General features: G+C 39.3%; 1 protein-coding gene across 1 annotated transcript in view; it reads right to left on the bottom strand.

Annotated features, from left to right (window-relative positions):
* espn (espin) overlaps positions 1-27155 on the bottom strand; it is a 43340-nt gene that overhangs the window by 14195 nt on the left and 1990 nt on the right. Inside the window, exons 2-10 of the mRNA XM_068733666.1 lie at positions 25631-25824; positions 17517-17703; positions 16946-17128; positions 15679-15810; positions 14286-14541; positions 13518-13813; positions 9201-9359; positions 6618-6855; positions 774-919 (exon numbers count right to left, since the gene is read on the bottom strand). Of these exons, the coding sequence (XP_068589767.1) occupies positions 774-919; positions 6618-6855; positions 9201-9359; positions 13518-13813; positions 14286-14541; positions 15679-15810; positions 16946-17128; positions 17517-17703; positions 25631-25824 (1791 nt within the window). The remainder of the gene's footprint in view (positions 1-773; positions 920-6617; positions 6856-9200; positions 9360-13517; positions 13814-14285; positions 14542-15678; positions 15811-16945; positions 17129-17516; positions 17704-25630; positions 25825-27155) is intronic.

The raw sequence follows: 27155 nt of genomic DNA, 5'->3' as shown, positions 1-27155 counted from the left end.
GAAAACTTTTTTAAATCCAGTAACCACTCTCTTATTTACACCCTTACAAAGATAGAGCTGGAAGGCAGAATTAGACATTCTTGTAAAAGGTTAACATTTCATACAATGTCAAATTTCTTCCAGATTCGGACATATTCTTCTAGCTAGCCTTTACCTACAGTAGCTTAAGTGTAACTCATATGATGTATGACCATGTTGACTCTGACTCATTCAGTATAAATGATGACACAATAATGTGTATTAAGTTATTGTGGTTATGACATTTCTAAATGGAGCAATGTACAGTACTATAGTTCCCATGATTGAGGGGATCTACCCGCCGAGTTCAGAGAGCTCCGGTGCCTCCTCGCTAACATTGTGCACAGTTTCCAAACTTATCAAACTTGGCAATTAACAAATTCTGTGGCAAGAACCCTGAATCATTAGTGAAAATGTAATTCTGATTTATAAAGTTGCACTGATATTATCATGAAAGAAGCATTACTGAGGGGTTCAGTGGACAGTGATGTAGAGGTGTGTCACAGGCCTGGCCCTGAATACCTATTAATCACACCTTTGATGGGTTTGGGATTTGGCTTAATTTCTGTAATTTTTCTGGATCAATTAGATCAGTGTGTCTTTGGTACTTGGTTTAAAATGGAGAGACAAAGTGCCATCAAATGCACAAGTGATTGATAACCCTTTGGCTGAATTTCTATAATGCACAATTCCATATTTGTCCATGACCATTACATAAATGTGTCATCAGTGGTTGTGGAAGGCTGTGGACCTACATTGTTGCCTGTGGGTCCGCTGTTGGAAAACACAGTGGTGTAGCCTTTACTGTGAGGTGTTGGCTTGAGGCTCTTCCCTGCTTTGATCTCTGCCAGCAGCTCCGAGTTGTCGCCAGTGGGGGACATCATGTTGAAAGATTTTGTGCCTGCAGACAAAAGGATGGAGCAGAAAAGTGAAACCGTGTAGAAAGAAAGACGGAGGGAGAGAGAAACGGAGAGAGTGAGAGAGAGAGAGATACACTGAAGAAGAGAGAGAGAGAGAGAGAATGGTTGGGTGGCATTTCAGTGTTAAATATTTCATCCGATCAGGTAGGTAACAATGCTGCCCTCCAGCATGTTGCACAGTGACAGGAGGTCATTATGGCGTCTACTGAGCCTGTCTCTCAAGGATAAGCTTAATAAAGTAATTTTTTAGATGTCTTTACTTTGATTAGCATTTTCATTTATAACCCTTTTGGGCTCAAAGTTTGCTTTTAGACATGTATCTCTGAAACACAATTAGGATTTATCAAATGGCTTCCCAGCTACCAAACTCCCTTACATACATTTCCAAGACATTGCAAATGAACCAATGAGAATTCAACACATCAGTCAACAATTGCAGTTAGCTGGGATTAGATGGGGAGAAACAATTCCAAATTATTTCACTTCAGTGAACCCAAAGAGAGGAGGCACACAATCTCTTTCAGTGTCACCTGACATACACAGCTAAGCTACTGCTGAACTTTTAAAAAAGTAGGTTTCCATGAACCCTAATCTGCTTATAGTGAACAATGCAACAAATTCAGACCGACTTCAAGTACGACGTCTATTGGAACTGTGATTACAAAGGAATTGCATTTTCACTGTTCAAAGACTGATAAAAGAAAGAAAGGAAATTGAGTTGTCAATCAGGCAATGTCAAAGTAGCTTACACACAAGGTTTTTACACAACTAGCTTATTTATACATACACGTTTTTCCAAAACTAATATTTCAAAAGGGTGAGCAGAAAAATATAGGCCAATAACAAAGAAGCTATTATTTTAGTTGTTTCTATGCAACAAACATTTAAGATGTACCCGGAAAATTCTCTGATCTACTGTGACAATGTAACGTACAACCAACTATCATAGCAGCTATACATAATTATTTTTAAACATTTAAATTTCACATATGTTGGCCCAAACACATCACGAGCCAACAGCTACCTCACCTGTTTTAGTGAATGTCAACCTCCAATGAATTGAATATCCTTAGTCCCTCATTGATCACTCATTTTGTATCAGGGGAATGGAAAAAGTCCTCCCGTAAAAATGTTCCTTGTTGAGGCGACCACAATGGTCTAGCTGGACACAAAGCCTCGCTAGCCTGTCGCCCTCCTCGCTCTACCTCTCCCCCTTCTCTCTCTTGGGGAGGAGAGAGCAGTATTCTATTAAAGACCCATCATCACAGTTGGGGGAAATCTAAAGGAATCACCAGTAACTAGAAGTGACAGCGAGCCATTGGCAAGCCGGCCAGGAATTAACACGCATGCACACGCACACATGGACGGATACAGTTAGGTAGACACACACACACACACACACACACACACACACACACACACACACACACACACACACACACACACACACACACACACACACACACACACACACACACAGTCACCCTTCAATCCCCAGCTTGTTAGTCCACCTTACCAGACCAATCCTTACTGCAGCAAACCTGACACACAATTCAATCATACGCACATTCTTGACATGCATACACTCTCACAGTTTCTGAATTACAGAGAAATAAAGACAGGCTGATGACCGACACCAACAAACCTAATACAATGTGCTGTTGTACACACTCTGTGGCCCGTAAAATGTTTATGAATAAAAGAAAACAGCTGCTGAACCCTGACACACTTTTACAACGTGTGACATCTCTTTAGGGTTAGTTTATAGTCAACAGATTACATATTTCAATAGATCTTTATTGCCAGGTGTAAATGAGTGCTAAAACTATTTCTTACTTAAATGTAACTGGATCAGTCACAAATAAAGTATGATATTTAATTTTGGCAATACAAGCAGCCTACCTTTATCCATTTTCCCCAGACAAATCTTCATTGTAGAGCTCCAGAAACACCTGATTATCCAAAATCAAATGGGTTTCAAGGCTAAAAACTTACACCGGACTGAGGTCGGTGTACTCATATCTGTTTGATTAAGCCGTAGTATTTGTGTGTTTTCGAGTCAAAGGTTATGTGTGTGTGTGTGTGTGTGTGTGTGTTTTAGCTAAATTCTGTTCAGGGCTCAGGGGTGTGGACTCAACAGGTCTGCCAGAGTAAAGGAGGGTGGAGCTGTGGCAGGTGGAGAACAATTGACAAATAGCCTTTCATGATGGACATCACAGCACAAAAGGTTTCCTGCTCTGGTTTAGAAATTGAAGTCATGCTGCTTCATCTGTTAATAGCTCCATTGTCGTAAAGCACTTCAGATAGAGATGCGTCCTGTAATATAAAAAGTAAGATCCTCTCCATTTGGTTAATAAGTAGAAAACAATATAAAACCTCTAACAATCTACAAAGTTACAGCAGCTTTTTCAATCAGCCACCTGGTTTATTGCCATCGTCAGAATGAGCGTCTGAGCTGTAAATTCATCTTGAGCTCTTGGATGTGTTAGTGGCTTTTAATTTTATGACCACCTAACTGTTTATTACCTGATTAACGGTGACACACAAATTTTGCCATTAGTGAGCACACACTGCTCTTTAGCTGTAAGTATTTTATTGGTATCCTACCATTAGGCAGCAGGTGGAGCATAAATGGATGCGACAATTAAATATTTGGTGTACAAAACGTAAAGATAAAATACAACAAAAAGGTGCCTAAATGGAACAATTAATAGTTTACAGCTTAATTGGTGTCACTGTTTATTACTGGTTTATAAAAAACAGTAGTGTATATTGCACTATGAGCTGCTTTTCAGCTGTGACACAAAGCTGAAATCATATTATACTGTAAATGATCGTTCACTTCAAACTTTGTTTGAAATAATGAGCTTCCTCACATGCCGTGTCCATGACAAATATCCCTCATAACATACATTATTTTTATCTGTACCCTATGGGACTGTTTTATTCATTATAAAATGAGGTTCTTGGAAAAATTAAGTTAGGTATACTCACAATAGTTGGGTTTTAAAAATGGATTTTAGTGTATGGCCTCAAACTACAGTACACGTGAATGTAATTTATTCTATTTCTCTTCACTGTATTGAGATGATTTAAAAGCTTACTGTAAATTAATTACCCAAAAGATTTGGTGGTGGTTTTCTAAAAAGAAATACTACTGTGATGGTGAATTTTTTTTATGTTGTAAAAAATGAAAAGTCAGCCAACACCCCAGTCAATCTGATATCTTTCTGAATTTGTTACTGGTGCACTAGATATAAGCCTGTGTACATAGTTCTTCTGTTTATTATGAACAAAGGACTTTTTCTCTTAAATGAAAATACATAATTGTCCTTAACAATTGATGTTACAATGGTGAGTTTATTTTTCTTGAGAAAAAAAAAAGGACAACTATCTTTTGCTTTGACAAGCTGGATACACAGGTTGAATCACTGTTAATGTTTATATGAAAAACTCAAGATTATGATAACTGGAAAGTGTGAAGGCTTATTATGAACCCGAAATTCGATGTGTACGAGAACTGATTTAGTTGAAAGACTGGTTGGCAGTTTGTACTTACTCTTCATCAGTCTTTGTGCCCCTCCCTCTGCCTGAGTAGCAGACATATCCCAGCCTTGACAGAGCAGCATTGAGGACAGACCACGGCAGGGAAAAAAGTGGAAAACCCAAAACAAACAAAAACAGAGAGGAAACAGGTGGAGATGGAGCAGACGAAAGAAGGAACATGTAAACAGAAACGTACAGTCAGGAATTAATGGGGAAAAGAATGCTATATCAGCAGAAGAACAGTGTTGGCTTGCCAATTACTAAAATTAGCAGCATGAATGTATAATTGTTACAGAAAGAGAAAAGCAATCAGGTTGCTGGTATGTTTTATCTCGTTATTAGGGGTCTAACGGTTCACAAAATTCTCGGTTCGGTTCAATACGACACAGTGGTGCCACGGTTCGGTACGTTTCGGTACGTTTTCAGTACAGCAAAAAAGCACAAATGCCAAATCCTCGCTGGTGAGACTCTCAAGTAGTCTTTAATAATGAAAGGTCGTGTTTGATACTTAAGATCTTCTCTAAAATCTTCCCCTATAAACTCAAACAGACACATTTCCTGGAAAGCTTTAGAAGTTTTATTTTTCAGACTTAGTTACAGCACTGCGGGTCTTGCTCTATCTCTCTCTCTTACACATCAAATTTACTTTAATATTAACACTGACACATAAAACTTTAGTAGATTATGATTCATAAATGTGGTCAACACTCGTCTCTCACTCGTTCCCTCAGTGTCGTTGTTTCTGTTCTCACTCATAGCTCTGCTGAAGTCTGAAGTCTCTGTCGTACTGGAGAGCAATCCATGTTTTGTTCCTTTATAGTTTATGTGTGTTAACTTGTTGTACAGAACAAAATAAACATTAATAACAAAAGGAAAGTCCTCCGTTTTGTCTGTCCTCCCTAAAGCCGCTAACCGTTACTTCAGACAGCCGCTTCGTAGGTCTGATACCTCCGCTGGACACGAAGCTCACTAATCGCTCCATTAACAGCTGTTTCCTCCGCAGACATGCAGACTTTAACTGAAAGCTGAACAGCTGCTAGTAAAGACAACACGGTCAGCAACACCTGTTATCAGTTCTCCATGTTGAATTAACCTGGTAATTGATCGGTAATCAATGCTGTTGTTGTTTGTGAACATCCGGTCACGTGATAGGAGCGTGGCGAATCAGGGAAGGACATCACGTTACGTCGGGTAGGTTGCCATGTTTGGGCGCAGTGGCTCCACCAATTTCAGCTATATATTTTTTTCCAAAAGCAATTTAATCTTATTCAAACGTATTGTTCGGTTCGTAATGCGTACCGAACCGTGAGCCCCGTACTGAAAGGTTCAATACGAATACATGTATCGTTACGCCCCTACTCGTTACTCTTCATGTTACTGCTGTTTGAGCCGCTGTTGTATGCCGAGCCATCTCGGATACCTCTCTCCATTTTTTGCTTAACAGACTATATATGTTATGTGGATTCTTTGATACAATAGTGTGATGTGCTTCCAAGTGTGTTAGTTATTATAATATAATTAATTACTTAGTTTTGCATTGTGGTTGATAACTAATTAGTTTAATGCATGTGATACATTCTGATAGTAAGTTATATGATCTTAAACTTTAAACAGGGATGAGACATCTTATTAGGCATAATCAAATTCGACAACTTTTCCATTTTCAAAGCTTGTTATCTGAAATTCTAGGACTTAAATTGAGTATTTTGGAGAAAGACTGACCCACTTTACCTCACATTGAGGACTAGAACAGCATGCACGCTGTCAGACCGCTGCATCCAGGGCAGCACAAGGCACTTAAGGAAATGGATGAACACTAAACCAGTTCTTAGGGTAATGGTAGCCTTACATCATTAATTTATAATCCTTTATTTAGGATGCTCGGGTCAGACTCAAATAGTTGTTACCCAGTGAGATAACAATTATTTGAGTTTGACCCGAGCAGAAAGCTGCTTCCTATGAATAATTGTGCAATGATGTGAATAAGCATAAATTTCACCAGTAAATACATGTATTGCCTTTTTCTTTTTTTTCAGAACTTTCAACAAATGTTTAGTGCAAGGGGACAGAAGTAGGAAATGAAGGGAGATAAAAAAAAAAAGAGGATAGAGAAAGGGGGGAAAAAGCACTCACTTCCTGATGAGGAAGATAGACGTCGCTGGTTGGAGGAGGTGCTACTGGCAGAGTGATTGTGGGTGGTTGCCGTCTCCGGGGGCAGTGGAGGAGGCGGAGGTGGTGTCGGTGTGTGATTGCTTGAGGGAAGAGGAGGCGGAGGTGGAGGAGGAGGTGGGGGCGCCGCCGACTCCTCTGTGGTGCCATTCTCTGAGCTGTGGGCGGGGCTGTCGCTAGGCTCCTCCAATAACATGGAGCCCTGATCGAAGAAGAGGGAGGGACGGAGAAGAATTAGTCGGTCATATTTTTCACCCATTAACTTTTTCCTAGCGCCCACATTGTTATATTACTCTGTAAGCCAATATTTGATTACAGATAACAGGGATGTGACGTGTGACCCACGGAGTGATACTCCACTGTTAAAAACACTACTTAAACAATGAAAATTAAAATCCCAAATAAAATGTTGTGATATTTGCATTCCATTTGCCAGCTGTTATATTCCTAAAACATGTGAAATCATGTTAACAAACAAAAAAAAAGCCTAAACAAAATACCTTTTTTTTTTAATAACTGAAGAAAAAAGTATTAATTAAACAATCAATTAAACACAAAACGGTGATGGTGAATTTGTCTTCCATGCTTGTATAGGCATGCCACATGAAAATCCAGCTGGGCTGAACGAGCATTAAATTCTTTCATCATTCAGACTGTCGAAGAGTGACAGATGTGTGCAGCCCTATTAGATGTGTCCTCCCTCTGCTTCCTGCCACCTTCAATCAACTCATGAAGACCTAACACCCTGTTGCTAATAACAGAGCTAATATGACCTAATCTCAAGGGGAAACTCTGAGGGGAAACAGTGGGAAGAAGCCATCTGTCACTGCAAGTGATAGTGCTTAAACCCCCCCCCCCAGCGTGCGCGTGTCTGACACGCTTTGAAAGCGTGCCATAACTCTGCTGGGGGCAAGTTAATGGACCGTGACATTTAACTTGACCCCGCCCTCCCCCTTCCTTAGTTCTGGGGACGCATGCTCATCATTGTTGCCCCCCTTTACTTTTCAAACACCCCAGAGAGTGGGGGGGGGGGTGTCCAGATGGGTAGTGGCAGCACGTGTCGTTGCGCCTGTTGATTAGCTGGTCCATCTGCTAGGGTGCCTCAGAGACCAGGAGAGGCCCCACTGAGACCTTAATTGGCTCAATGTGGATTGTACTCCGTATCATCCAGAGTTCCCCCCACCACTGATACCCTTGAGATTATAAGAACACCTCTCCAGGGACATTGATGAGAGTTTAACAGACTCTATTCATTCAGCTGCCTGTGCAGGTATGTGGCAGCAAACAGCTGCTTTATGACCAGGATTCTGTTTCACTTACATTAGTCACTAGAAGCCTTGTCAAAAAGTTTACTTCAGAATTCTATAGCATTTCCAAATAAAATTGACACGGTGCCCTTAATCACAGCATTTGTGTTAATCAGGAAATCAATGAGAAAATGTGAATGTTTTCCCCAAAACCTGAAGGATTAAATTAACCTTTTTATTTGAATGTGATCTCACAGACTCAGTGTTGTTTGTAGGTTAAAATAACTTCCATTCATTAATACAAATAGCTTGTGATATACTTATGATTTGTTTCTGTCACTAAAACAACACATACATAAAACAGATTCTTGGCCATAGAAAACAATGAAAGTTAAAAAAACGCGATTCAGTGATATTTACGCTCGTCATGGATGTGTGGTTGTTCTGAGTTTGTTCTTTTGTAGGTCTTGGACAATTTACACAACAGGGTGGAGATTTAAGAGGCAATGGAAATGAGGGAGACGTTTGCATCAGGTGGCAAACAAAAGCTCAGGTGGACACAATACTAAAAGGCTGAGTGGCATAATGCACAGGCAAATAGTGCAGTCATTATGGTAACATAATGCCAACACACCGTCACTCAGCTAAACCTCGCCCTGAATAAGACTTTATAAGCAGCCCACAGTACGAACAGTACAACCAGGGCAAAGTACAGGAACCTTTTTACAAACCCTATACCAGTATGCATTAGAGTTACAGCCATTATACTATTGTTTTGAATACCGCAAAAGACAAACATTACGCTATGTATGCTAAATTACATGCCATATTTCAAACATTGTGTAAAATGAGCTGCTTACCTGATGAACACAGATGCACCACATCTAAAGGACATGACAATTAAGTTTGTGAGATAACCTAGATTTGAGAAATTATTTCCCAGTCGGATGTCAGATGACTGGCAGTATTACATCAGCACCAATATGTGTTTCTTTTTAAACAATATACTTGAATAAATTGAGCAAATGCCCTCTGAAGTAAGTATCAAATAAGCCATGATATCATTGTGTGTTTCCATCGCCCACCATAAATACAATAAAAAAGATACTTACCATTTGCAACTTTTATAGAATGGTGGCATTTTCCTTCAGTCATCAGGTCAGCACTGATTGTGCTGATAAATATTATGTATCCATATACTTGATTTGAAATAATTGATTTGACAAAAGAACTAGATGTTGTGTGAAGCGGTCAAAACATTGAACATATTGATGTCACAAACAGCAGAGGGCTGGCTTACCTCCTCGTTGGGCGCCATGCTTTTGCTCCCTCGAGGCTCGGCTAAGTCGCTGCCCAGGGCCTTGTAGTAGTCCCCAGTGCTGGGCTGCTTGCTGAAGCTCCTTGACCTCCTGTTTGAATCCACACGCCGCAGTTTGTCGTGGCTTTCTCCAAGAGTCAGCTGATTAAAAAAATGTGAATGTGAAAAATGAGCAGCTTTAAATAGTTTTGGATTAACCTGCTCATTCGCCGCATTTCAGAATATAGCTTGTATTAGCCCAGATATGATAAATTAAACTTCAGCATATTAAGACAGGAAAGAGATACGAGAAATACACATAGCCATTTATGTTTTTAGCACCTTATGAAATTATTATTTGAGCTGAAATGATTAGTTGATTAGTCAATTAGTCTTTTAAATTAAATTGTTGACTGCTTTGACCAAATTAACCAAACATTCCCCGGATCAAGCTTCTTTAATGTAATATTTTCAATTCTTTATGTTATGAGATATTAAACTCAATATATTTTGGTTTTGGACTGTTGATCGGATAAAACATCACCTTAAAAAAAAAAAAAAATCAAGACAAACGTATAAATCAGTAATTATTAATATGCAGAAAAAATTGTTACTTGCGGCACAAAGCAAGGGTAATAAGTTTAAGGAAATATAAATATATACAAGTAATATACAATTGGTATTCATTTATATAAAAAATTATATATAATTAGTATTTGGTTGACAAAGTAACAGAAACATTGGCGTTTTAGAAATACAGAGGGGTGAACGGCTAAACGGTACTTTTGTCATTTGTGACAACACACTGGAAGACAAACATAGTAGCTTTTGTTCCAAGATTAGCTCTCTCGTGTGACCAAAACAGCCTGATTTGAGTAACATAACAGGGCTTTAGTTCAGTTCTAGTAAAATATTTGCATTGTTTCATGTAAAGATTGCTGTGCCACAGAACATACGAGTTCACTTGCAGCTTTTGAACCAGTGTAAGAGAGACCCTTCTGTCCACAGAGAAGGGTCAGAGGTCACTTGGCCCTTTGAGTTGAGCACTCTCACTTTCCTTCTGACATCTATCTCAGGCAGCTGGACCTGGAAAGATTGGATAGCAAAGTCCTGTCAATCTGAGAGTTTTCACTGTATGCTGCTATTATAATATAATAACCAGGCACTAGCGGTAGATAAGCTCACCTTGCATGTTGGGCAAGGTGAGCTTACAAAGTAGCAAGTAGTTACTGAATAACATGAAAAGTCCTTCAGGTCAATCTGTGGGTACATTTTCCTAATGAAAAATGTATCTCATTTACATCAAGTATTTGCCTCAAAGAACTTAAAATGAAGTCTCTTCCTTGGCATTACTTCTTTCCAACAGTTTGTCACAAAAAGGTATGTAAATGTGAAAACGGAATTTTTTAAGAATTAATGTTGAAAGCTGTCAACTACAAGCATGCCTTAGTCATCATAGCAAAATATATAGTCACTTTGCCTCTCAAGTCGAGGGAAATAAATGACAGCTGACCTCTGACCTCTCCTCCATTGTGGCGTCACGTTTTAACTTCTTATAAGCCTGTTTAGTGTTGTTGACTCATGTCTACTGTCAAAGAAATGGTCCCTGAGCACTCATCAGGTGGGAGGGTAATGTGAGCAGGGGAGCACTACAGATGGTTTGATTGTCATCCTCTGGGGAGGTGGGCCAACAAAAGCAAATGTACAAAGCATTGTCGCTGCCTCCCTCCCTCACACAGACGTACAAACGCCTCATTTCTTCCCATTATAACTGTCTATTATAACTACTGTCAGCAAAAAGTGATTGTTATATATTTGTTTTTACAGTCTAATGCCTTTGAATGCATTGTATTTTTTTTGCCTGGTTGCGGTTTAAAATGTTTCAGCACATCTGCATGTGGTTTTGCAAAACTCTAAGATAACGAAAGGTCATACACAGGAAGACTGTGCCATTTTAAAATTAGTAAAAAGTAGAACATGGAAAGTAGAACAATTAAAACATGACAAGATGCAACACATTCATTGTTGAACCACAAGGCAGCTCAAACTGCTCCACAACCTTTCAATTATCAAAAATACACAAAGCAATTTGTTCTATCTTTTCCAGCATCGGCAGCCCAAACTGGTAAAAAAAAAACAAGCTCTCTTTCTCCTCTGAACACCTTACCTTAGCATTAACAATCCTCTCCTGCAGCTCTGCTCCTGTCTGGACTGAGCCTCATCCACAAACAGAGCACAGAGAGTAGCTGTTACCAAATCCAGAGTGTCACCTCCTCTCTGCTCAACGCTACGCCTGCCACTCTACCTGCCTTCTCACTTTACCTACAGGCCTCATCAATAACCTATCGGTCCGGCCACAGCAGGAGCAATGATGTCACCACCACCAGCCCGCAGACCAAACACTCCCCAACCCTGTCACAGTGCCTCTTATGCAAAACACAAAGACCCAGGTGCTGACCTCACCATGGCTGACCGCACTCAAATCGCTCAGGTTTTTAGGGATTATTACAATATTCCAACCTTCAGTCCCCTGAATTAGCGTCAGAAAATCTACTAATCACGGCTAAGATGTTAAAGTCCACATTTTCTAGAGAAACTACAGTAGGTCAAAAGAATAAAAAATAAAAAAACGAGAGAGGCAAAGCAGTCATTTGTTTGGCTGCTTCTCACGAAACATTTGACTTCAGTCAAGGCAAATACAGACAAATGAGATGGAAGAAGAGCAGAGAAAGCCGACAGTAAAAATCTCAAATGTGCGAAAGTTCCTTACCCTACAACTCCATCCAATAATAACGTACAAAAAAAATAGGTTTTCTACGCTCTAAGCTGTAATACGTCTACTTGTTGTGAGATTGGTCCATTTCGTCGGCTCCGTCCATGGATGATGTTACCGTTCCCTGTTACTATGGCGCCCAAGGTAGATTGTTTTTCTAAATGTATATGGTCGACACTGATCTTAATCGTGTGAGTTTGCACGCATGAGTGCATGTGATCTGAGCACTGGCTTTTGTTAAATTGTTAATGAGGGCGAGCCCCGGGCTGGTCACCTGGGTACAAAGAGGAGAGGGGGTGGCACTAATCATAAAAACTCTCCCGTACGTACACACACACACACACACACACACACACACACACACACACACACACACACACACACACACACACACACACATGAAAATATCACTACCTGGAAACTTTATAACATCTAACAACAACCGACTTTGCATAGCAGATCTAAAAACAAAGCCTCTTTCTGAGCAATTGATTTTTATTTTTACAGCTCCTTAACTTTGTAGTATACTTCTGCTTTTAGATGAAACGATACACCACTGACAATCTTTAAATTAGGCTGATTTAGGGATGGTACTGCAAATAAATATACAAGATAAAAGCCTTTTGCTTCTGTTGTACTTGAAAATAAATGCAAAACAATAATTAGCAAAATTGCAAAAATATGTCTCACATTCGTAGTGCTCGTCTGAAACTAAAGCAACATGTTCATACAACTGAACAGAGACTTGTATCTTTCTACCATCATACTGGAAGTCATGGCAACAACCAGGAGATAAATTCTTCATGAGGTGAAAGTGATCTCTCAGATTGATTATCTTTGATAATTGATTGATTACAGTGTTCTCTGACCAACCCAATTACAATTCAATTTGAATAACTTCACAATTTGTTTTTAATGCACTTCACAGCAGCACCGAAGTACCAGAAACAGCACTGAAACTAATGTTGATGCCAATTTTAAATTGCCGCTCCTTTAAACACACTTTTGAGTGATCTGTAGCCAGATTAATTACTGGAATTAAGATCATGCCCATCACAACAACCATTGTGTGTGTCAGGCGTGCCACAGTAATGAGCATCTTTGTTAGCCTCGTTAGCCATGCTAACACAATAACATCTTTGTAGGCACACTGTTACACAAGAGCAATCGCCCAACTGATTAGACACAAGGGAAAATGGTAGCTAATTGGCAATTTACACACCGGTCCTTATGCTTCTTTAGGATTTTTCCATATCACTCATCATGTCACAGACTCCGCAAAACATTTTTTCCCAAAACTTGAGGTATTTATGCTTTACTACACTGTCTGCTTGTCTTTACACAAACTCAGAGGGTGACACCCTAACTAAATATATCTGCACAGTGAAACAGTTTGATGGACGGGCACAAACAATGATCCAATAAAACATGTTTTTGCATTTGGAGATTTCCCTCTAGATGAGGACATCTTTGAACAGCCCAGAGGCTCGATTTACAAACTGTTTAAAATGTGAGCTCGGGCAGGAGCTCACCACCTCTGTCCTTACCTCCGTCTTGCTGGTGCTGCTCTCCACGTGACGCAAGTTGCTTTTCACCTTCAGGAACTCCGCTGATGTTGGCTCCTGAGGGGGCTGTGGTGCAGGGTAGGTCGGGGGTGGAGGGGGCGCCGGGGGAGACTGTGGGGGAGGTGGGGGTGGAAAGGTTGGTGGTGGTGGTGGTGGTGGTGGGGGCTTGGAGGCAGTATCAGCGGGTATCTCATTCTTTTTGGGCATGTCGGAGCCAATGTCTGGATTTAGCATGTCCATGTACGCCTGCATGTCTGAAATGGCTGACTCTGATGCACCTGTGACAAAAGGGTAAAACGAAGCATTAGGCAAACCTTGCTTTTCACCGTTCAACCATGAATGAGAAACATGATCACCTCTCCTTGCAACAGATAATCTGCACACTGCCACTAGGGTGCAGCACCAGTGTACCACGCACCTGCGACATAAACCAATAGGAAGCAAAGTGCTGCATGATATCAGCTTTACCTCAGTAAAGAGCTTAGGGTTGCACCATTGCTCTGATGAAACACCAGCTGAGGATTTATGGCTAAATGACTGAAGACAACAAAGCTTGCATTACAGTACCACTCTGATTATGAGCTGATAAAAATATTTTTGACCGTTAAGCTCATTATCATTTGATATTTCAATTTAGAAACAGAATGGGACATCATTGGTAATTATTTTAAATTAAACATTTCTAGCCACCTTGTTGGCAAAATTCTAGTCTAACTAAAGTTTCATATTTTAACTCCATGCATTGCAGACCTGTGTGTGCAACTGTGTTCAGCTGAGCAGGCGGGCCCCGTGACGTCGTTAGGCTGCTTCTTTTCTCCCCAGTGCTGGACTGGCTGGAGTTGGCTGAGTCGTAGTTGGACAGGGAGCTGGATGGTGAACTGATGTCAAAGTGTGCCGCCTGGCTGACGGGGGGCATGGTGGTGTTTGGGGACGAGAGGCCTGAGTCCGGTTGCTTGTACTCGAGGTCCATTGAGGGGTCTCGTGACAAAACACGGTGCTCCACACTCTGTCAGAGGATGCAGTTTGTGAATACAAGTATCATTATATTGGTTTTGTCAAACTACCCAAGATGTGGTCATGATTTCCATGGTAGTAAAAACAATAGTCATAAATTAATTCTTAAGTAATTACTCATTCATTTAGATGTAAAAAGGTACAGCGTCATTACACAAGACATTCATTAATTAGTGAATATGAATTAAGTACTTGGTCATCAGTTCCTAAATCCCACTACCTCTCAGTCCCTGAATACTTACATGAGGGGAAGAGCATTATGTGTTTAATGAGTGCACACTAATGAAACATCTCACAGCTGATCAAAAAGGCTCTGGGGCCCTCTGCTTTTCCCACAGTACAGGACTTGGCTGAATGTCCCTAATGGGAAGAGTACAAGAGGGGGGAAATATGTTTCCCACACACCAAAGAGAGTTCAGTGCGGAGGAGTTATTTTTCCTCTGGTCACTTGGGGTTATCAGTGAGTTGAAGCTGTGGAGTACACTGTATAGAAGCGGTAATCGCTCTGGCAATTAGCAGAGAAAAACTGATGTCAGTCAAGGGACATGTGGGCTCAGGGACAGCTGTTTTTTTTCCATTTAGACTCTGGGGGACCAACTAAGCTAGAATTTGAATTATTAATTATTATTAGAATATGTAAAATCAAATGTTTGACTAATATTTTTGCAGAATTTAGATTATAGTCATGGAGCATGAAGTCACTATAGCATACATGATAACCAATTATAACTCATGTAGTTTTGTACAGGCTTGACAAAGCTTGTGACCACCTCAGATTCCCTACCCAAGGTTAACAACACTTAAAGGATTGCGGTCAGTTTTAAAGAGCAAGTAGCATATAATTCAGTTAAGTTTCAGGAAAAATCCGGTCTGTGGAGTTTGAGGTATTGTTCATTATGTAGAAATTGTTAATATTGATATATTTAGATATAAAAGTCTTTAGGGAACATCCAATAATTTGATCAATAAAATAAACACCTGATCTTTTTCTTACTTGAGTTATTTCTTAGACAAGATTCACAGTTTCTGGAAATTAAAATACTTTGACCATCACTGATAAATTACCTCTAGGTGTGGCCCTGTCCACAGGGAAGTTGTAGTTAGTCAGGATGCACACTGTGTCTCTTACCATGTTCTCCACAGTGTGCAGATACTTGGCACACTGGGAGTGGCCATTGTATTCAGCCAGATCTGCTCCTGTGAAACCATCCAGGTCCTTTATGCCCAGGTCCACCCCATTGACCACAAGGATCTGACAGCACTGGAGAGTGACAAGAGAGCGATAGAGAAAGTGAATCAGCATCAATCAGTTAAAATAAATCTCATTTACACAAAAACCTGAGAGATGATTTGTTCTGAAAAAAGTGTAAAGTATCAACATCAGTGTTGACAGAAATTCTAGTTTTCGCTACTTTACGCTACAATGGAGCAGAAAAAAAATCACCACTGTAGTACAGTATAAAAGAGATAAATGTGCTTTTTTAAAAATGCATTTGTTTGTTATTATATTTACACTTATGTAATGATTCAAAATTTAAAAATATCCATATTTGAATTATTTATGAGACCCTTGCTAGGAGGATGCAAAATATTACCTGATTGATCACTAACCATCTCAATCATTGACAAAGTCTTGCTCATAAATTACTGTAATAGCTAACAGGAAATTAAATATCCTTCCTAAAAGCAGAATATTACTGGGGGAGACCTTCCTCTTTAATACGAAGCGTTTCTGCTAAACTTGAACTGTATAAAGCATCTGTTTATAATCCTCCCTGTCAAGTGCCAGATTAGGCCGCTTATTCCCAGAATGAGAAAGGTTTGTTTTTCCGTATTTTCTTTTGTTCTCTCATCTCCAAAACTTAGGCTGGCACCCTTTAAGCCAGGCTTGAGGTCAGTTTCCTTTTGAGTTTAATTTCAAACCCTTCTCATGCAGTGCACATAACAGACATAACATACAAATGTATCCACATTTAACACATCAACCTTGTGCTGAAACAGCTGACTGACCAGAATTGGATACAACAAAACATTAGTCAAAGTAGAAGGTCAGAGTGTTGGTAAAGCCATAAGCTAGAGGCCATTTATTCAAAACGGATGGTTGAATGTGAAACTCAATGTGGATATGTGAGCACCAATAATCATAATGCTCCAACACAACTGATCATCTCCGCTACTGCTCGTGTTGCCATTACTATTAAAAAGGATCAGTACAGCCAACATTCTGCACAAAGTTACTCCGTCTTGTACTACTCTTGTATTAGCATGCCAGCTGTTTCACTGTCTATGGTAATACAACATCAAAAGGAAGAGGTTTATGCACCTGTATTCTATTTCACTTTTAGTTCCAGTCTAACTGAGCACTAGAGAAGTAAGAAAACGACGCAATCACACACCTCCAGTTCACCGTTCTCTGCAGCGTCATGAAGTGGGGTTCCTCCCCAATTGTCAGTGACGATCTCTCCGCCGTGCAGCAGCAGCCAGCTGAGCACCTTTGCGTGACCTCGACTGGCTGCAAAGTGCATGGCCGTGGCCCCGTCACTGTCCCTGCCCAACAGGCTGATCTCTGTGAAATTCATCTAAAGGAGGGAGGATAGAACTTAATACAAGTTAAAGTCATTGCTAAAACATTTCCTGTGCAAATGAATAAAAACTGCTTTTGGGGACAAAGTTAAAGACCACTTTGCCTTTGTATTCCGATAATAAAAACCTGCAACAAAGTTCTTCTGGTGTTATCAAAGAGTCATTTTGGTTATGAAATATATTGTAGAATTGGAGAGCTCAACAATATTAAAACAAACTAATAATCCAACATTAATTTACATTATCATAGACATCTGCGAGTTCTTAATTTACATTTAACCAGATTTGTTTGAACATCAGTATGGCATGTGGACCAAGGGATAAATAAATGTACTCTATTTGTTTACAAGATATGATCCATAGTGTTCTGACATCCTAACATACCAGCCAGACAATGACGGTGTTGTGGCCCATCTGGGCAGCAGCGTGCAGAGGTGTCATCCCATCATTGGCTCTGATGCTCGGATCTGCCCCACAATCCTTGACCAGGTATTGGACGACCTCCAGATGACCCTCCTGGCAGGCCAGGTAGAGTGGAGTGGCACCATTCTTAGTTTGGGAGTTGACAACGCTGTGAGGAATTTACAGTAAATAGAGACACGTGGATACCAAATATCTATAATGGAAGCCTGTGATTCCTTCATCACTGAAACCTAAATAGTTAGACAAAAACAAAAGAAGAGTTACTTGTTGACCCATTACTAACATACAAGTCTGCATCCACAGAATCTACTGACACCAGGAAATAGATACTTACAATTGTGGATTTTAAAGACAACTCACTGGAATTGCAATTGTGTGATTCAGATTTGTAATATCTCGGTACAAACATTACTGAATGGATGAAATAAGTTTTACTTATTTCATGTCCACACCCTCAGTTGCCTCAAATACTTTGTAGAGTACTGCATCCCAAAAGGCTTTTAACACTGTAATTAATGATAATCTGTAATTAATGTAATTTGTACATACAGTACAAGATGGATGGATGGATTATTGGCGCAATCTTATTTTCAGCCCAAAAAAAACTAAAGAGTTTGGGTTTCAAATGACAATGCAACATTTGATTTGAATGCAAAACTGTAAAGCAAAACACCATATTGCCTCTTTTGGTGTGCCTAGGAACGGTCTCATTCACTAACTTAAGTCACTTGATTCATAAATTCAGTTTGTTCTTGCTGTGAAAAATGCTGTGTTTCATCAGTTCTTGCAATTCTAACCACAAGATAGTAAAACTCAACATTGACATTTGTAATGAAGACTACAACCGTAACTTGCATTTTGTATCATCATTTATATTCTCAACATATAACTGGTTCTACACAAACTGCTGGTAAGATTTCTTGGCAAAAGCACTTCAAAGTGAAAAAGTTTACATTTGACTGCCTCATGCAGGTTTTCTAGTGAGGTGCCACTGCAGTAATGGTGTCTTGTCTACCTCCTCTTACAAGTCTGATCAATTCATTTATACCCACTCATAATTATCCCATACACAAAGTGTGTCTTCTTCAGACACGGCCGTCAAATCATTGTTTACACTCTTTCAGCTGTATGATGAAACACATTTATCTGAAGGTTTGGATGTGGGATTATTTGAAGGCAGCAGGTAACTGACATTGTAAACATCCATTTACAATGTCAACCTACGGCTATTTCAAGAGCAGACAGCAGTGACGCTGAGCCAAATCCCGCTCTCTTATTTCCAAAGGCCCTAAGCCCCGCCTCCCAAGTAAAAGCCCCCTTGTTCCAGATCTTTTCAGTCACAGTGGGAGTTCTTGGAGTGAATGAGCGCTTCCCCACTAAATCTAAATCTCATAAGGGCGAGCTTTATTTGGACACTGACAAATGAGCAATGAGTCTCCTAAGAGGATTATCACTCCAGTAGCTTTGCCCGACTTGCTTTGTGCTTAAAGCTGCCAACATATGAACCGTTCTGCACTGTGTCATTGTTTTCCTATGGGGAGGCAGAAGCACTACCCTTGGTGTGGAAATTGCCACGGAGCCCCTCAAAGTTCAAATTATTTCAACTTTGACCTTGGCTACCGCTGACCTTTTTTAAAGTGCAACCATTGTAATGACATTGAATTAATCTGTGCTTTGCCTCTGCAAATGTCTGCACTATGTTCTACGCCCTACAAATCTCTGAAGGCAGCTTCAGGAAGGGTTGCCAGGGTAGTGAGTAGTGAAGAGGAGCAGAGAAGGTTAAGGGAAAGGAGAGGTAGGGTTTAAGTGGACATGACCATGCCAAACTTTCCTTTCAAGGCTAAAAGTCAGCTCAACTTAAACACAGGCTTGTCTGTCAGGGAAATGTTAGAATAAACAATAGAAGTCTGGATGATGACAGGACAAGTTCCAAGCAAAAACAAGCACACTTTAAATATTTCAAAATAAGAAAGGTAAGTTATCAACGGTTCTGTCATGAGGAAGTGGACAGACAGGTAAATTATTGATAAGTGTAACCAAAGTGTTCACATGCTCACTGGGGTCTGTTTAGCAGAGAAACTTACATTTGTCATTAATCCGAACCACAAATGCTGTGAGAGGGACAAAGTTGGGTGCTTTTGAGGTAAAACGGATATGATTCTATGAAAGCCCTTTGCCTTTGTCACAACTCTCCAAAGTGAAGGGGCTTCAACAATCCACTAAAGAGGTGCTTTTTGAAGACAGGTGTAGATTTCAAAGAGCGAAGAAAGAGGTTAGCCTTGTGTGACGACAGCGCTAGCAAGTTGCACAAGGGGCGCTACGTCGTCAGTCATGGAAAGCAGAAAAACACTTTAAAGTAGTGGACATTTGATATATTTTCAGTTCTGCTCCGATGAGTATACCCCAGTAATTGTCTGTACAATGCCCCCCCCCCCCCCCCCCCCATGTACAGGGTAACAATGACCAAGGTTATCTTCATTACTAGCAGAGTAATTGATGTCACACTAATGGTCTCCTTGCCTGACAGAGGCTTGTTATCTTCTCACTGGCTTTTCCTGTCTAAATAATGAAGAATGTTGTGGGGGAATTTATGCACTTTATTCAGCCGTGTGACCAAAGTTTATTGTGTATGAAATTTTGAAAGACCTAATATAATGTAATATATTCCATCATAGCAACTTATTGATTTACATAATGCACAGCTCTTTATCCATATCTTCTTTTAGAAGCTACAACTGTTGACAGCAGAGCCCAAAAAGTACACTAAGATAACACAATTAAAACACAGACAAACACGTAGGGACAGTAGACAACATGCAGATTGCCAGTTTATCTAGTGTGTTTTTAAACCTGTAGAGGAGCATGTAATACTTGACTTTAAGAATTGCACATATACGGTTTTAACTTGATAACAATACTCTCACAAAGTGTACAGTTGTAATACTGTGGGCCCTTTGCCGGAAAGGATCTCAAAATGGCACGATACATTGCATTCCCTCAGATTAAATCTCTTGTTGTAAAAGAGAACAGAAAGGTTGTTTTTTTTATCCAACTTGTACCATGAAGTTAAGAAGATTAGTGCTGAAGAAAGTCCAGAGTTGGTGAAGTGAAAAACACTACTCACCTCTTAACCCCTTACTTTTTATGTCTAAACTTAATGTTGAACACCACCTAATTGAACCTCTTTTGTGACCTCTTACATGGATACACACTGACTTTAGAACTTTAGAGGCTCATACAAAATTTCTTCTGAACTTACCAACACAAATTACCTTCTTAGAAAATACACCTAGTGTTTAATAGCCATCCTAATCACTTTATGTTGTCATCTTTATTAATATTCATACTGTCTTTTCTTGAATTTGGGTTCCGCCTTGCTACTACATTAGACACTTGGATACAGTATGAACTGCCTAATTTTGGGACAAGGTTTTTACTTTGAAGGTGAGGAAATGAATGCTAGTATGAATTAATTCAATGCTGGACTATATGACCCATTTGAGTCACACAGTCCATATTCCTGTTTCAGCAGCTGTTCTGTGAACAAAAGAAGTAAGAAAAGACTAAATAAGTATTCCAAAGATTTTCCTGTGTGTCCAAATAAAATGTTAACAGCTAACTTTATAGAAAACCCTAATGCAGAAGTCTACCCTTTTCAACTGCATGTTGGAATTAATTGCTTGGCCGAAGATCTTAATCTACACTAATTGATTGCATAACCTGTCTGTAGCCTCTCGCTCACTCTCACTCTTTTGTGTATCAAGGCTATCAACAGAGGCACAGCACATGGTTTTGGTTCTCTGTTAGATTTCTAAGCTACATCTGAATTTGTAGCTTCTTCTCCCATCCATACCAAACACTAAAATATCGGGACAATAAGTCCCATCTGTGCTGAGCCTATTATAACACAAAAAGACTGATTGCTAAATGAGTACAACATTGCAGACAGCTGAATACTACAGCCATCCTCTGAGTGCTTGTCTAATAATAACTATACAATGAAAATATTTGCAACCATCTCAGTGGGTACTGCACCTACAGTTAAACCAGCACTAGCCTTTTATCACATTGTGTAACAGTTTTTTACCCAACCAATGAATAGATGTGATAGTGGTAGTTTTGTAGTTGCTGTAAATGTCAAGAATACATTTCAGGGGCAAACTCTTTTAGATCCTTGCATTTCTATCATGAAAAGGCCAGATTGGATAAGGATGTAGATGTCAAATACAAATATATTGGTAACAAGCTTTAATCTTCAAGCCAGCGCACCAGCCTTCAAAAGTCTATATTGGTCAAAGCCGATGTGGTCGTATGAGGTCTTGAAAAAAATGGCATAGGTATGAGACTGAAATCGAAATAGAACTTTAAATGATTGATTTAGTGTAATGCTGCAAAAGACTCCAATTTCAGTTGGTGTTGCTTGTTTACCACCTGTTAGTGTGTGTACCATTACCTCTGTGCAGCAACACTCTCATCATGTATACCGTCAATAGGCTGCTGGTTACTAAACTGGTGGTGTAATTGAGGGGGTCATGTTGTCTTTGTGATTTTTCAGGCAGAACAAACAGACATTCAATTACCTCTTAAAACGTGCCAATATAAATTTGCAGCTTCTAATAAACCTTGAAACAAGAATGCTATCTCTTTTTTGCAAAGTTCAATTCTGAACAATGCCTGAGGCAAGAAAGCAAGCCCGTCTATTCAAATGGATTTGTTTCCCTCATTATCTTATCGCCGGCTGGCGCAACAGTGTGTTGCCGTGGAGATGGTGGTAAACAGTAAGAGTGTGGGTAGTGGCAGAGGAGAGTGAATGGCGACCAGCTATCGGGGAGCCACCATGTCCCTGAGGCTCATTAAATTTTCAGCAGCTATACGCACCTGTGTGGGGTGCAACCACACTATATTGTAGGGGCAGAGGTAAGTGCCTGGACAAGCTGCTCATCCGGCTCAGGTCATCAGAGTCAAAGCAATTCTACTGACAAGGCTTAAAGACCAAGGCGTAAATTATTTACCTTTTGTATTTCGTGGTCATTGTTAATGACTGAAGTAGACACCAGCAAAAAGAACATCCATCAGCTCAACAGTTATCTCCATATTTTCCTTTTTTATTGTTTTATAACCAGACAGGTGTTGCTATTAATAATGCTAAATTGAAAACCAAACAAGGCCAACAGTCTTGCCTACTTGACGTTACCCACAAAGACCTGGTTGTGTACTGAATTCACTTTAATATCACTGAAATAGAAATGACAAATGTAAGTTTAAAAAGCATTAATTGTTTACCACTCAATCAACAGCCATACTACTGAGACGTCCCTGAGCTACCTATTCAAAGAAAGAAAGAAAAATTAAGTGTCACACTATGGATCTTTTGTTAAAATATCAAGCACTGTTTCTGTGGAGGAAGAACAGATAACATCTTCTCTCACAGTGTTTACTCCACAACTGTTAGTGTGGCCCTAATTAACAGATAATTATTCTACTCCCCTACTTGGCAATGTCAGACTCAAATCCCTGTGAATACTTTTGACAAGAGACGTTCACGGTGATCTGATGGTACGACACTATACATCAAAATAGCAGTTCATAATGCCAATGCTGCATATCATATATACAGTATAATCTCATATCTCAACTGGTGGCCCATAGGTGTGTACTGAATCAGACAGTGTAGCTTTTTATAATGCTCCTTTTCTTGCTCGATACGGTTTTACTCATTTCCTGCAAACCGACACCAACTGTGGTGTCGGTTTGTGCTCAGTGCTGCTTCTCAGAAAGGACAATACCTCACCCGTGTCCGTCTAGTTGTACCAGTCCACACAGGAAGGTGTTATCTCTGCAGGGCACTGGTGGGTCTGACACTGGACTGATAAGGGATGATATTCATCAAGAGGTAATCACAAGCACACACAGACACTTCTTACTGAAGCAGCAGCAATTAGTCAATCTATAGGGAATTAATCTGCAACTGTTTTCATTAATCAATTCAGCGTTTTTAATCGTTAAAAGTAACTTCAGGTTCAGATTATCAAATGCGAAAATTTGCTGTTGTCTTGGTCTTGCATTATAGTAAAATAAAATATGTATGGGTTTATTTTTTTCTGATGTTCTATACACCAAATAATTAATTGATTAATTGAGAAAATAATTGTCGAATGCAAAATTAGGTCCAATCTAAGGCTACATCCATCCATTTTCAAGCGAAAACGATCTCCATTCACACAGCGTTTCAGCCATCATTTCCGAAATGATCTCCGTCCATATTACACGCCTGAAAACGAATATCACGTGACTCTTCACATACACTGGGCATGCACCGATGTAAACAGGAAGTAGATTGTCGTATTTTGTAACTAAGCAACCAGAGTAAAAAAGTAGTCTTTAATGATCGTAAATACGTGTTTGATACTTAAGATCTTCTCTCAAATCTTCCTCTATGAACTCAAACAGATACAGTTCGTGGAAAGTTTAATACGTTTTATTTTTCAGACTTAACGTTAGTTACAGCTGCGGGTCTCTCTCTCTCTCTCTCTCATGCCGCTCACTGATCGCTACAATAACAGCTGTTTCCTCCACAGACATGCAGACTTTAACTGGACAACAGCTGCTAGTAAAGACAACAAGGTCAGCAATGCCTGTAATCAGTTCTCCATGTTAAATTAACCTGGTAGTCGATCGCGGGTGTCTACGTCATCGTTTCCAAACTTATGCGTTTATGTCCGTCCACACGAATACGCTACCTGGAGTTTCCAAACGTATCCGTCTTCGGGAGCGTTTTTAAAGTCCTCCGTTTACAGTGCTCGAAAACGCCGGCGTAGTGTGGACGCTCAGTGTAAACATAGCAAAACATATGCGTTTTCAAATAGAAACGGAGTAGTGTGGACGTAGTCTAAGGCTGCCAGTGTGGTTTGGAAACAAAGTATTTGGTCATCTATTTGATTCTTGATATGGATCTCATACAGTCTTGTGTCAACATTATGGAAATTATACTCGATGTATTACATAAGCAGCACACGTAGGTTGTAGTGTGCAATATTTTGAGAAAGTTAAACCAGTAACCAGTGTTTCTAAATGGGATTTGAACACAGAGTGTGTTGGTTGCTCCATTGGTATCAAAAAAGCAAAGCTCAGATTGCTTCCCAGCAGTGCCAGTTAGTGATGTAAATACTACTGATAGTATGATGATCTGCTGACCAAAACACCAGCTGTTTCTGTATCATTTGTTTGATAACCATCTGAAAATAATTATGAGTTGACCTTTGACATCTGCAAGACAATTTATCAATGTCAGCATTCTGAAATCTGAATCTAAACAGTGGATCTAGTGCAACCTCTTTCCATTACAAACAGTAAGAGGAAACTGACTAGAATATTAAAAGTGTCCACAGCCTAAAGGCTCTTATTAAATCAAATTTGCACTGCAGTTTTCACAGGTGAAGGAGATGCAGAAGGACAGCAGGTCAAAGACAGAGAGAGAGAAAAAAAAGAGATGAGTGGTGGATTAGGTACAAGAGTTTAGCTTTATATTCATACCTAATATAAATAACTCTAATAATGAACTGTTATATTGATTGGGATGTTTATCCTACTTTGTTGTATCTGTTGAATGGTTTACTGTAGATTTACCAGCTAGGAAACAACCTCAGATTTTCATTAAAATGTTTAAATTCACAATTTCAGTTGCATATATAAAAATGTCTTTGAATAGGTGGGACAATGACTAACCACAGTAGATGGAAGTAATAGAAAGGTATTGATTGAAAGTAACTACCGTTGGTCTTGTGATTTACTAAGTATCACATTTAGTTTGAAATGGGTGTATTTACATAACATCTTGTATATTTAGTGTATCTCCATAAAACCATGCCTGCTTTCAGATATTGTGTTCTAAACCAAGGCATTCCCGGCACAAAAGATCCTTAAATCCTACAAGTTACCAAATGAGATCACTATTAGACAACAGCAAGAAGAAATCATCAACTCATAAATCACACCTCACACACACCACATCAGATTTTTAAGACAGTGAACGAAGCTTACCAACTGCTCCAAAGACAAAACCACATTGCTCTTACTTTGGGCTGTGCCCCAGTAGCAGTCGGAGAGAGGGCAGATCTCCCTTGGCAGCAGCATAGTGAACAGGTACGGCGCCTGTATCGGTGGAGGCCCCGGGGTCCACCTCGCCACTCTTCAGCAGCCAGTCAGTGATCTCATGGTGACTGAAGCGGGATGCGAGGTGGAGAATGGTGGCACCAGAACTGTCCCTGTCCTGTCAATCAAACAAAAGAGGAATAGAGCTGAAATATGAGGCTTTGAAATAAAATTTCCAATTAGTTTTTTTTAATAGAAGTTAATAATAATAATAAAAATGTCATATATATATATATATATATATATATATATATATGTATATATATATATATATATATATATATATGTATATATATATATATATATATATGTATATATACATATATATATATGTATATATATATATATATATATATATATATGTATATATATATATATATATATATATGTATATATATATATATATATATATATATATATATATATATATATATATATATAAATATATATATATATATATATATAAATATATATGCATACATATACGAGCAACCTGTATGAGAGACTGGTGCCGCTCCATCACAATGCATTTTAAGAACGAATAGAAACTATTTGTATAGTACTATTTGTTGCTATAATTTAGTGTTTGCTGTTGAAATTAGGAGGATCAATCACAGAATCCCCGACACTGTGTGGATAAACAGGTCATAGAAAATCTTCATAGAAGTTGAAGTTTTGTGTATTGTTGATATACAGTAGGGTTGAATGATTCTGCTGGTTGATTTACTTCAATCCTCAAAGCTCTTTATGCTGTGATTTAGTAGCAGGCATTTTTTGACCAAGGAAATAAGTCCTTGCTTAGCCCGCGTATAAACGCTTACCTTGTTTGTGAAAATATTCAACACACACTACAGTCTTCATGAGAAAACTTCAGCTTATAACGCTGTATTTCTAAGCAGTATAGACCTACAATTGCACGCAAACTTCAAATCAGCGGAGCCCAAAAAAGAAAAGACCAAATACCTGTCAAGACTAAAGTTGTTATAACGTTTCTAAATGCCTAAAAGATCATAGCTTTTTCAACTTTCTCATCCAACCCTGGCTCAAAACCAGATCCTGCTTCTATCTTCTTTAAAAACTTCATCTCTACCATACTTTTATTCTTTCTATCAAAAGATGGACCAATAGCTAACACAGAAAAGATAATATTGTATTTGCACACTCTGTGGTGTGTAGGCTATGAATACGCGAATCATCTTATCACCAAAGAAGGCAGTAGAGTGTCTCAAATGAGCATCATTAGCATCAAATAAAATTGTGATCAGAGTGTAGTAACGCACAGCAAAAGACACAATGGTGAAAAGTTAAAGCTAGCATTGATGATAACCCATCAAGTAGATTGCATTGCAAGTGGTAATTGATAGGTTTGACTTAATGTCAGCCCAGAATCTCATCAGTTAGTTGGTGGCCTTTGTGGCTTCTCTGCAGTCAGTCAGGCAGCGAAAGTAA

This window comes from Cebidichthys violaceus, unplaced genomic scaffold, assembly GCF_023349555.1.
Source record: "Cebidichthys violaceus isolate CVI_PGR_0920_01 unplaced genomic scaffold, fCebVio1.0.p SCAF_6, whole genome shotgun sequence".
NCBI classification, from domain to species: Eukaryota; Metazoa; Chordata; class Actinopteri; order Perciformes; family Stichaeidae; genus Cebidichthys; species Cebidichthys violaceus.
Note: the sequence above shows the minus strand (reverse complement) of the source record. Positions and strands in the feature narration are given on the sequence as shown.